Genomic DNA, 13,381 nt, shown 5'->3' with positions numbered 1-13,381 from the left:
TAAATGCTTGACATTGCATGGTTTCTGCTTTACTGCTCTTATCATTGATTCTCATTATTGTTGCAAAATATAACAAGGCAGCAATTGAGGATATTATACCCATTGGTATTGATGTATTAAGTCGACCTACGACTTGACGTTCAGGTACGTACCAATTCTCAAAGTCATCTTGTTGTAACTACACTTATAAGTGCTGTTCCGCCTTTTCTTCACGTTTTCCACTCGTTGGCTGAGTTGCAAATCTTTTGGTATGTTATTATTCAAACTCTTTCTCATGCCCAAGAAACAGTCCACTTTGATAGCCAACCATTATACATACTTTCAAAACTTTGTTGGCCATTTGTTCATTGTGATCAGGCACAAGTTTGATGACAGGTTTTCTTAAGGTTACGGCACAACCAGTTCATCTCTTACAGCTGGATTCAGTCTTGCCGTTGGATCCAGACTCTCCACCTGGATCATAAGTTCCTCTTGACAGTAGAAATTGAATACATTTTGGAGTGTTAATCTGTGCAGCACCCACCAATTCCTGTAGCTCCAAGTATAACCTTGAATAAAGAATACAGGAATCTACCCATCTACCACTAGGACAACTCTGTTCATTTAGGGTTGTGCATTCCTCGTGTCGGTCATAAATCATCTGGAAAATGAGCCTGCCAACAATTTAGCTCCCCTTATTCTGCTATGTTCACAATTACAACTTCCAAATATACACCCAATTTTTATCGCGTAATCTTTATATTCATGAGCGATTTCCAAACTTCTGCCTGTATGCTCCAAATGTTGAGTTATAAGCAGTACCCATACATGACAATACATTGTGCTCCATCGCTAAATGGAGATACCAACTGTTCCGCTCAAAATTCTTCATCTCACTTATGATTTGCTAACAAGTCAAAAGGCATTAAGAATCAACCTAAGTTGTGACCTTTCTTACAAGATGTTTCTACAGAGTGATGGGCTCTCATTCACCAGACTAGTTAATGACATGTCTTTCCCACAGTGTATGGCGGTACATTTTTATTCTATCTTATACTTCAGTACTATCCCCCATGTGCTGGCGCAACAGTAATTGTCCTCACATGAGGAATCTGCACGAGCACTCTGCTACTTCTCCCTCATTTACACCAACAGCTCACATTTACAAAGAACCATTCATATCATAAAATGTCACAGAAGCATTCTCAAACAAAATTTGACATCAAGCAATTTAAGGCAGTATTATGGCAGGTGACCAATGGCTTGGTCAAAGTGTTGAATTTGAGGGTAGAGAGGCCCAAAACTTTAAGGAGGAAGTTCCAGCACTTAGGGCATTGGCAGCTGAAGATGCAGCCACCAAAAGTGAAGCAAAGAGAATCATGGATGCGGAACAGGTTCAAACTGGAGGAATGCAAGATCTCAGACCATACCCATATGCTCATCAGATCTACGAGGTTAACAACCTCTGGTTTATTAAAATATTGCAGGCAAAGGAAGACAAAAAACGTATGTAGCTTTCCTTAACCACTTCAGGTGCGACTTTCTTCTTCTACTTTACGCTCCACTGCATCTTTACAAGTCTCCAAACTAAGCACTTCCAACTGGAGTTAAATGCTTTCCCCCTTTTCTCTGCACAGATGAGGTATAAGTGGTTAATAATCCCCATCTCTCGTTGCCCTGATACTCATTTTCTGATAATATTGAACGATTCTGCTTCCTTAATTTAATTTCAGCGTGTTTGGCCTGCAAGTGGTAGAACTTCTGCTTCCTTTGTTCCCGATTGTTATGATGTCGGTTCAGCCTAGAATCTTATTTCGAGCCCAAGTCAAAAGTTAGCTTCTTCTAGGAAACCACTTGCTCTCCAAAGCCCAAAATGCAAACTTCTGCATGAAATAATGAGGTTGGCAGCTCCTAGCAAAACCTATTTACTGTAGGTCACTTCAGAAGATGGGTCACTCCAGACACTGCTTTGTAACAGATGAACCATCAAATAGATTTATTTTAGTTATCCATGGAACCAGCAAGACGGTGAATTCATTCTAATCCAGCAGTCTGGAGACAGTTCATGAAGGATCAAATCAGACATCATCATTTGAAAACATTCCTTGTAGAACTAATGATAAAAACAACATTTTTTAAATGAAGAATTATCAGATTCCTTTATGAGTTATGAAATTCCAGTCTTCCGGATTTACAAAGACCCACATAGCTGCAGTCCATCCCACCACTTTCACAGCCAGACTAAAATGGAAATGTTGAATGTCAGAAAATGTTTGGGAAATTTATGCTGTACTTGTAAAGCACTTTGAAGGTCAGTTTGAGACTTGAACGACAATCAAGACAATCTGCAAAGCCAAGATGACGATGGCCAGTTTGCTCGGAGTGTTTCACAAGTCTCGGAGACTAACTGGTTGACAATACCATCAACTCAACTAACCCAAGTTGGATAGGACAAGAGTCGTCTCATTGATTGTTGTTCTGTTGATAAATTCACCATTGATGAGTTTTGCCAACAAAACATTTATGTATTCAGGATATCATAGACCCTTCAAAGGGCAAAGGGTAATCAAAGATATTCCAACCCTCTAGCCGATAAGCAAACTTTTAAAAGAAAACATAATTTCCATTTTGCATGTCTTTTAAAACCTAATATTTTTTCCAAAGGTATTCAAACGTTATCACAGCTTGTTTGGAAAGAGAGTGGGAAGCATGCATAAGTTACATCCACCGTTGAAGTAAAGAATAGCAGAGTTTTCCCAAAGAGCACTACCACCAACTAATCAGATATGGGTATTTATTGCTGCATTCAATGGTAAAGTTAACAATGAGATGGAAAATGTTTCAGTGACTTGGTACCACTTAATGATAACTCTCCACACAACAAAAACTCTAATAAAGGTGGAACTTCTATTTAGCTAACTATCCACCTTTAAACTAAAGTGTTAACCCTGAAAAGGAACTTGCCTCACTTGAGCACCTATAAGGCACCTCATATTAAACCAAGTAACTACAACGGTTTTTCAGTTTGGGGTTTTGGCAAAACAGTGCCACCAGAAACTAGTTTTTGGTTTAATTTTTTATTCGATGGAATTAGGCTTAACACACACATCACTTCCAAAACAGTGGCAACAATATGCTTTATTTCAAGATTGTTAGGTACATAAAGTTCATCTGCTACATACATACATGCATGCATCACAGTATCATCTTTATCTTGCTTTTTGAAGGGAAGTGTTTTGAGTGGGGAGGGACAGGAAATAGATGATGCTTGGATTTATTGCATTTCACATTTTCCCTACTTCACTTCTTTCTGTAATGTTATATAATGTATTTGAGTACGTGCCATGACACATAGTCGTGCACCAAGTGCTGGGCCTTTCAATTAATTGCTTTGTTCATCAAATGCCTGATGTATTACAGCTATAGATTCCTCATCATTGACCTCCTTCCTGTTGGTGTCCCTGGAGCTGGAATTACACATAATATTGGTTTAAACAAAACCCTGCAGATCGGACTGGAAAAATCCATATCTACAGCCCTAACCTGAATATGAAATTTTATTATTTATTTCTGAAATACGCTAGCTATTCAGTTGCAAATTTGATTTTACTTGATCAATTAAAATATTTATATATTTACTAGCTAATTAAGGAGAAGCTTGATCTTTTAAACATATATGAATTTATTTCTGTGTGGTTGTAAATTTAAAATTTGAGCGATTAAGTTTTTTAAAAAAAAGTATTTATTTAAGGCCCAGCTCCAGTTTCATAAAATAAACTATTCAAATGAATCAAAAAAAGTAGGAAAAAGGAGATAGTATTTATTCAAATGTGCAGCAAGTTTCCTATGGTGTGTTCCATCCATATTCTTGAACCCTGAAATTATATCAAATGATTCAAACATAATAGTAGTTACTGGGTTAATCTGGCTTTCTCTCTGAACTAAACTAGAACAGAAGTTAACCTTTTTTAAATAAATACTTACACTAACACAATTTTAACTGAATATATAAGCCTTTGCACACTTGGGTTCCATCACCCGGTTTCAGTATCGTAGTATTTGCAACTTGATAGGAAATCCTTTCAAGTGTATTCCTAATTCAAATGGCAATATTAGATCCAAATTTATTGGAACAGAAATTTATCTGAAATGGATTAATATCTGCTGTTTTGTGAAAGTGGACCATTTCAATGCTACATAGACAAACTTGTCGATGTGAAATTAGAAAATGTACATTTAAAACAAAAGATTAATTAATTTTACAAACAACCCTTGCACAATTCTCCAATTCAAATAAGCTTGAAAGTCAAAACAACTGCCATTCAGACAAGTGAGAGTGCCACATTAATGTCAATAATCAACTCATGTCCTATGTAATAATCAATCGACAGAAAATCAAAATTGCTTTTAAACTTGTTCCTCTGCCTCCAATCACTCCGTGTGTGCCGCTATTTTCAATTTTCTCTTGATTGCAACAATAATAAAAAGAATTACATTTTTGAATCACAACGATCCAGAATCCCCAAAATACCTCTGAAAAATGCGGATCCAAACTTGATGAAAGGGTATCACTGATAAATAGTTTGATTCAGAACTACATTCTTTTGTGAAACATTTGCAGTGATTTGCTTGAAAGGAAGTTGAAACCTCACCAATTGCTACTTAATTGGTAACCATGCACTGTGTTCATGGTTTAAATTAGGGGTTAAAGGGTATACTTTACTGCAAAATAATTTAAACATTTGGTACAGTAAAAAATGATATTGAACAGCAGATGGGCAGCAACTACATGAATACTGGGTGAACAGTGAAAATTCAAAACCTACTGACAGACTAGAATTTCTCAAATGGCAAAAAATGGGCAACATTGTACATTCTTGCAAGTTTTTTGGTGTAGATGTTTCTGAAAAAAAAGTTCCATATCTATAGGATAGCACATATTCATCTTTCAGAAGACACGGTGTTAGAATTGAGACATACGCCCACAAAAGGAGAGGGGAATGCTAAAGTGAGTCAAACACAAATGATGATACATCATAAACACTGGTGAAATTGTAGAGGTTTTATTCTCCAGTTCAAATGAAAAGTTAATATTTTGGTTAGAGACCTAGTGCTTGTATTTTCAATTGCCACTGTATCTCTACAATCGGTGATTTATTTCAGGTTTAGTTTTTCCTTTGCATTACCATACAAATGTAAGTGTTGGGAATTTGACTGTACCAATTTAATATCTTTAATGCTATAAAATGCACTATTAATATTGTAGAATAATAACTTCTAGATGGCTAGGGTTAGCGGTGTGCAAGGTAATAGAAAGCTCTGGGTTAGCTAAGCTATTTTTAGTTATCTTCAATGACTACATTATCATTCGTGAGCCAAAGCTGTTCCTATATTTCTCTGGTAGTACTGAATTTCAAATCCTCTCAGGCTGTGGATCGAAGCCACTTTGGAATCAGGTTAAAAGTGTGAACAATACTGCTGAAATACCTTAGTAACATTGTAGGAGATTAATTTACTTGTCCTACTGTTGCTGGATAGTTCACTCTTACAAAATGTGACGTATGAAGTGACGAAACACGACATTACTCGTACACCTGTAATAATTAATTTAATTTAATGAAGGAAAAAAAACAACTTATAATGGACTGCAGTGGTAACATAGCCTGACTGTTTCAAGAGAGACCCTGAAAAGTTTCCCAAAGACAAGGTGAATTAACCTTACTGCCTTACAACATGAATCATCCAATGTTCATAGACCTTTTTTTTTTTTAAAAACGAAACATAATCGTGATTGTGCACATAATATAGTTGAAACCTTGTAAGTAAGAATGGACACTCATATTAAAATCCTCACTTCAGCTGTTCTGCGTTCTCTCAGCCAGGAGAACAGAGCTGCTTCAATTAGCTGCAATGCCCGAGGAGAAGGTGGGCACAGTATATCATGGTAGGTTCAGGCTCCTAAATACTATTAAGGGACTCCTACAGGAAAATTGCACAGATGTTAGGTTAGGTCATGGCCGAGGTAGGCTGTAATGCCCCTCGTGTTCCGATAACCGATTGGTGCTCGCACAAGGAATGGTCACTTAGGCAACGCAGGGAATGTCCTGATACCCACAGTTCGATGATCCAGCACGAATTAGCACCTTCAAGGCAGTTGGGTTGAAACATTAAAATCATTTTGTGCTTGCCTATGGTTTACCAGTGATGAAAGTCCCATCATTCTGATTTTTGGGCACCCAGCAGATTTTGTTGTGTACACGCAACAACAACAAGCAGTCTGAAAGCTTGTGTCAATAATCAGTGCACACTTGTTCTTACTCAAGTAACACGGAGCAATTTGCATTAATAACCAATATGCACAAGTTACAGTTTTCTCTGTTTTCCCAAACCAAATAATTTTATAAAATTAAATATATATATATATATATATATATTAAAAATTATATATTACTTCAACTAGTAATATCACCTTAGGAAGCATGTATTTCTGACACCTCCCTCTTTAGTCAGGGATCATCCTGATCTTAATATGAATTATTTGTCTGACAAGAACCTCAGGAGCACTAATACTACTGTATTATTCCAAGCAGTGGGAAATTCTATGGCCAGTGCAGTACCTCTTCTTTTGTATCCTCTTCTTCCGGTTCTGTTGATACTGAAGGTGCTTTTGGCTTGTACCAGGAGATCTGAAGATTTCGGCCTTTGAACTTTGCGCCCTGATTGGCAGCCTGTGCAGGATTTATATGAATCAAAAGTTAGAAAATGCAATTGCAGGGTCAGTTGGCGATACAAATGTGAAAATCCATTTGAAGCAAGTTTTTCAACCCCACATTTTCTTCCAAATAGTTCTTAAGTACTACAAAATAAATGCAGCTCACGATATAAAATGTCTTTACAGGTAACAATGATCGAGGCACTTTAACTTGTGGTGAAGTACAAAAATGTATGCATGCGCAAATAGATGAATCTCAAACAAAGATTTACCAGTATAATCTAATAATCTTGTATTAGTGTCACAAGTAGGCTTACTGTGTTAAGTTACATTAAGATACTGTGAAAATCCCCTAGTCGCCACACTCTGGCACCTGTTCGGAGGGAGAATTCAGATGTCCAATTCACCTAACAAGCACTTCTTTCGGGACTTGTGGGAGGAAACCAGTGCTCCCGGAGGAAACCCATGCAGACACGGGGAGAACGTGCAGACTCCGCAATGACCCAAGATGGGAATCGAACGCGGGTCCCTGGCGCTCTGAAGCAACAGTGCTAACCACTGTGCTACCGTGCCACCTCCATGCAATTTTAATCATTCCTTATATCATTGCTTGACTTATAATTTCCAATAAGCTATAAATTATTGAATTATGGAGAGATTTAGGCATCAGAGAACAGAAAGTTCTCTTTCTGAAATTTGCTTTAAAAGGAATTTGGCCTTTATTACGAGGGGTAATACAATAGAGTGTAAGTTATATTATAGTTATATGGTATTCTGGTTAGGCCCAGATGACTGCATTCAGTTCTGGGAACCACACCTCAAAAGGATATATTGGCTTTTCAGGAGATGCAGGAGATTTCACCAGAATGACACCTGAACTAAAAGCATTAAATTATACACACAAGTTGTACAGACTACTGCAACAAGTTAGATTTTTATACCTTTAACACAAATGAGACAAACCGAGGCATTTCACATCAGTGTTATAAAACAAAGTATGAGACAGAACCACATAAGGAGATTTCAGATGAGAAAACAAAAGTTGATTCAAAGAGGTGAGAGATTTAAGAAGTGTCTTAAAGGAGTCATATAACCAAGTCGGCACTGTATTCCCTCAGTTAAAGTACACAAAACATTTACTAGAACAGTACAACGGTTAAATGGATAGACGAGCACATGGATTGAGGAGAGAAACCAGGCATATTCTCCTTACAAATCAAGAGATTCTTAGGATCAGAGATTGATTACAGCAAAGGAGGAGCCCATTTGGACCATCATGTCCATGCTGTTTGTCTGGAATAGCTAGCCCCACTCCCCTGCCTTTTCCCCGTACCCCTGCAAATATTTTCTCTTCAGGTAATTAAACAATTCTCTTTCAAAAGCTTTAAAGGAATCTGCCACACTCTCAGGGAGTGAATTCCAAATCTTTTCTTTAAATATTCGGGATGTGGGGTCACTGGCTGGGCCAGCATTTACTGCCCAGCCTGAGGGCAGTTAAGAGTCAACCACATTGCTGTGGATCTGGAGTCACATGTAGTCCAGATCAGGTGAGGATGGTAAGTTTCCTTCCCTCAAGCAAATTAGTGAACCAGATGGGTTTTTATGATAACCAACAATGGTTTCAGGGATGTCATTAGACTTTTAATTTCAGATTTTTATTGAATTCAAATTCCACCAAAGGCCCTGACGGGATTTGAACCCAGGTTTCCAGAACGTTACCCTGGGTCTCTGGATTACTAGTCCAGTGACAATACCACTATGCCACTGCCTCCACTCACTGCATAAAAAAAGTTATTCCTCATGTCACCTTTGGTTCTTTTGCCATTCTTCTTAAATTGTCCTCAATGAACTTGAACTCATCTGAACCACCTCTGCACGCATTCCAACTCACAAGTTCCTTTCACCCATCACCCCTGTGCTCACTGACCTCATGGTCTAGCAATGCATAATTTTAAAGTTCCCCATCTCAGGTTGAAATCCCACTATTCCTTGTGATTCAATTTGGGGGTTTGAGCACGGTGAGTGTTCGTTTCTCTGAAAGCAGTGTTAGCACTGTGTACTTTGGAGACTGCCTGACAATGACGAGAACATTCAATTACTCTGCAGCAGGCAGGATCAAATTATATATATTCAACACAAACTGTTGAATGTGGTTGGGCATCTAGGTTGGGTGGCAAGGCAGCACAGTGGTTAGCACTGCTGCTTCACAACGCTAGAGTCCCAGGTTCGATTCCCGGCTTGGGTCACTGTCTGTGCGGAGTCTGCACATTCTCCCCGTGTCTTTGTGGGTTTCCTCCAGGCGCTCCGGTTTTCTCCCACAAGTCCTGAAAGGTGTGCTGTTAGGTCCCTCAGTGTACCCGAACAGGCGCCGGAGTGTGGCGACTAAGGGCTTTTCATAGTAACTTCATTGCAGTGTTAATCTAAGCCGACTTGTAACAATAATAAAGTTTATTATTAAAGAGGACGAATCAGAAATCTGGTCCAAATCACTTACATTACAAATAAACAAGAGCATGCTGACCTCATGATCAGAGAGAGGGGAGGGGTTGCTGGTTTTCCTTCTCCTACAGCCCAATAATACCTCACCAAAATCACAGCAAACCGTTCCTTTTCCCATTGCCAAAAACACTGGCACACTCGTTTCACACTGTCAGCATTTCTTGAGTCTACTAAGTCAATATGCCAGAGGCTGCAAAATGCTTAATAGAAAGGTGAGGAAAGAGTCCCTAAGCTGGTGTTGAGCTGCAATTAAACTATGGAAAAGGCCAAAAGATAGATGCAACAATGGAACATGAAAATAAATGACAAATAACAAGTAGTTCAGGGTTGGACTGGCAGACTGAATAGACTTGGTCGCCCATTTTGAACACGACCCCTTTGACTGGAGGTACAACCCTGTTCCATTTAAGCACTTAACAGATCCCTATTTTCTTTCCTGTTTTTGTCCCTTCCACTTGTTACATTTATTCAAAAATAATAATCTTTTAATAATAATCTTTATTGTCACAAGTAGGCTTACATTAACACCACAATGAAGTTACTGTGAAAATCCCCTAGTCGCCACACTCCGGTGCGTGTTCAGGTACACGGAGGGAGAATTCAGAATATCCAAAACACCTAACAGCACGTCTTTCGGGACTTATGGGAGGAAACCAGAGGACACGGAGGAAACCCACGCAGACAGGGAGAACGTCTGTGCAGACTACGCCCAGACAGTGAACCAAGCCGGGAATCGAACCAAGCCGAGAATCAAACCTGGGACCTTGCGCCGTGAAGCAACAGTGCTAACCACTGTGCTACCGTGCCACCCAGTATTTTTAAATACTGTTCAACTACAACATCTGCCAGATCTAATGAAGAGTTCATATCCAAAATATAAAGTTTCTTCTCTCTATAAATATTATCTGATTAGCAGTGTTCCTGGAATTTCCTCCTACTGTTTTGATTTTCAGCACCCACGGTCTTTAACTTTCGGAGTTAGATGGAGCAGCAGGAAGAACAGATTATCTCACAAATACCTAAACTAAGCACTGGGTAAGATAGAGGGCATTGAGCCGTAACCTCCAGGTTCCCCAGTGTCAGATTTGGGGGCTACCCCAAAGATGTGTTGGGGAATACTTCTCGGAAAATTGCAGGCAAGCATTTTCACAGCAATTGTCCAGAAGCGCCAACTTTCCCATGACAATTGCCCTGTGAATCATCCAACAAAGCAATTTAAATCACTAATGCAGGTGGCTCTGCCAGAGGTACACTGATAAGTAATCAGAAAAAGTAAGAAAATAAAACTTTTTCTAACTTCTGCGTAGTTATTTTAAATACCCAGAACATTCCACGCAGGGAATTCCATCACACACCCATCGTTCTCCTGGGGGACGTTACCATCACCACACACCAGACACTCTCGGGCCGCCACCCTCACCACACCTCCTACCCCAAAGGGGACGCAACTCACAGCACACCCCCATGCTCTAGGTGATGCCGCTCACACCACACCCCCACCACATTAGGGAACACTACCACCCCCACTATCCTCTAGTGGAGTCCAACCCCACCACTCCCTGACCCAGCGAGGGGACTGTGACCCCACCATACCCCAACGAACCACCCCCTCCATGCTATTCCCCTCACCCCCCACCAGCAAGGGACAACATGGCCCTCCCCTCTCGCTGCACCCATTCTCTTCCTGACTTGACAGTCTTGACTCTCCTCCCACTAATGAACTGACCCCTCTAATGTGACTAGACACCCACCCCTATGGCTTGACCACCCCCCCACACCTTCTGCAACACCCCAGACCTCCAACACCCCGCACCCACCCTGACCTCCGAACCCCCATCCACGACCTCAGAGACCCCACTCCCCAACACGCCTTGACCTGCGACCCTCCCAACTACCAAAATCCCACACACTTAACTGAGACACTCACCTTCTCCCTGGTCTGTCAATTTCACTGGATCCGTTACACATGGCTACTTTATGACATGGAATGTAATAGAAAAGGGGCCGTTGCCTACTTGAATCTGATGTAGCTGGGCTATGCTGGGGCATGTGGGAACTCTTTCGATGAAGGTCCCAAGCAGCCCTGGCCATCAGAGGTTTCATCATAATTGTCGACGACATGCAAGTGTGCTTTCAAGTATTGTAATTCCAGCGGACCGTCGCTTTCCAACACTTGTCAGAAGTCATTGCCAATTGTCTTTGGTCCCTACTATAAATGTGGTTTCCTAGCCAACTCTACCCTAACTCTGGCAACAGTTCCAAGGGTCCCAACTTTGTTTGAGTTCAAAATGAACTTAATATCTGCTTCATCGCCCAGCCATCTTCCAGAACATTAGTCAACTCTCTTTATGCCTCAGGGCAGATACTGCTGAAACCCTCAGCCATATCTTTGTACACTAGACTTGGCTACTTCAGAGTTCTCCTGGCTGAGACGGTGGTTTTGGTAAACGTATATGCCCCGAACTGGGATGATGCCAATTTTATGAGGCGGATGCTAGGACGCATTCCGGACCTAGAGATGGGAAAGCTGATAATGGGGGGAGATTTTAATACGGTGTTGGAACCAGGGCTGGATAGGTCGAAGTCCAGGACTGGAAGGAGGCCGGCAGCAGCCAAGGTACTTAAAGATTTTATGGAGCAGGTGGGAGGTGTAGACCCGTGGAGATTTAGCAGACCTAGGAGTAAGGAGTTCTCGTTTTTCTCCTATGTCCATAAAGTCTACTCGCGAATAGACTTTTTTGTGCTGGGAAGGGCGTTGATCCCGAAGGTGAGGGGAACGGAGTATACGGCTATAGCCATTTCGGATCACGCTCCACACTGGGTAGACTTGGGGATAGGGGAGGAAACAGGAGGGCGCCCACCCTGGAGAATGGACATGGGACTAATGGCAGATGAGGGGGTGTGTCTAAGGGTGAGGGGGTGCATTGAAAAGTACTTGGAACTCAATGATAATGGGGAGGTCCAGGTGGGAGTGGTCTGGGAGGCGCTGAAGGCGGTGATCAGAGGGGAGCTGATATCAATAAGGGTACATAAAGGGAAGCAGGAGAGTAAGGAACAGGAGCGGTTGCTGCAAGAACTTTTGAGGGTGGACAGACAATATGCAGAAGCACCGGAGGAGGGACTGTACAGGGAAAGGCAAAGGCTACATGTAGATTTTGACTTGCTGACTACGGGCACTGCAGAGGCACAATGGAGGAAGGCACATGGTGTACAGTACGAATATGGGGAGAAGGCGAGCAGGTTGCTGGCACACCAATTGAGGAAAAGGGGAGCAGCGAGGGAAATAGGGGGAGTGAGGGATGAGGAAGGAGAGATGGAGCGGGGAGCGGAGAGAGTGAATGGAGTGTTCAAGACATTTTATAAAAAATTATATGAAGCTCAACCCCCAGATGGGAGGGAGAGAATGATGGGCTTTTTGGATCGGCTGGAATTTCCCAAGGTGGAAGAGCAGGAAAGGGTGGGACTGGGAGCACAGATCGAGGTAGAAGAAGTGGTGAAAGGAATTAGGAGCATGCAGGCGGGAAAGGCCCCGGGACCGGATGGATTCCCAGTCGAATTCTACAGAAAATATGTGGACTTGCTCGCCCCGGTATTGACGAGGACCTTTAATGAGGCAAAGGAAAGGGGACAACTGCCCCCGACTATGTCTGAAGCAACAATATCGCTTCTCTTAAAGAAGGAAAAGGACCCGCTACAATGCGGGTCCTATAGACATATTTCCCTCCTAAATGTAGATGCCAAGATCCTGGCCAAGGTAATGGCAATGAGAATAGAGGAATGTGTCCCGGGGGTGGTCCACGAGGACCAAACTGGGTTTGTGAAGGGGAGACAGCTGAACACGAATATACGGAGGCTGTTAGGGGTAATGATGATGCCCCCACCAGAGGGGGAAACGGAGATAGTAGTGGCGATGGATGCCGAGAAAGCATTTGACAGAGTGGAGTGGGATTATTTGTGGGAGGTGTTGAGGAGATTTGGTTTTGGAGGGGTATGTTAGATGGGTGCAGCTGTTGTATAGGGCCCCGATGGCGAGCGTGGTCACGAATGGACGGGGATCTGTATATTTTCGGCTCCATAGAGGGACAAGGCAGGGATGCCCTCTGTCCCCATTATTGTTTGCACTGGCGATTGAGCCCCTGGCGATAGCGTTGAGGGGTTCCAAGAAGTGGAAGGGAGTACTTATGGGAGGAG

The 13,381-nt window shown here is 41.7% G+C and overlaps 1 protein-coding gene across 4 annotated transcripts in view; it reads right to left on the bottom strand.

The window, feature by feature from the left end:
* The window catches only part of rbm27 (RNA binding motif protein 27), a 185,401-nt gene that overhangs the window by 20,231 nt on the left and 151,789 nt on the right, over positions 1-13,381 (bottom strand). For 3 of the 4 annotated variants that reach the window (XM_072512629.1, XM_072512627.1, XM_072512630.1), the window contains one exon: positions 6,597-6,707. In XM_072512629.1, coding sequence (XP_072368730.1) covers positions 6,597-6,707 — 111 coding nt within the window. Of the gene's footprint in view, positions 1-3,091; positions 3,447-6,596; positions 6,708-13,381 lie in introns of those variants that run through there. The other variant, XM_072512628.1, reaches the window with a different exon arrangement.

The sequence above is a fragment of the Scyliorhinus torazame genome, chromosome 7 (genome assembly GCF_047496885.1).
Source record: "Scyliorhinus torazame isolate Kashiwa2021f chromosome 7, sScyTor2.1, whole genome shotgun sequence".
Classification (NCBI taxonomy): domain Eukaryota; kingdom Metazoa; phylum Chordata; class Chondrichthyes; order Carcharhiniformes; family Scyliorhinidae; genus Scyliorhinus; species Scyliorhinus torazame.
Note: the sequence above shows the minus strand (reverse complement) of the source record. Positions and strands in the feature narration are given on the sequence as shown.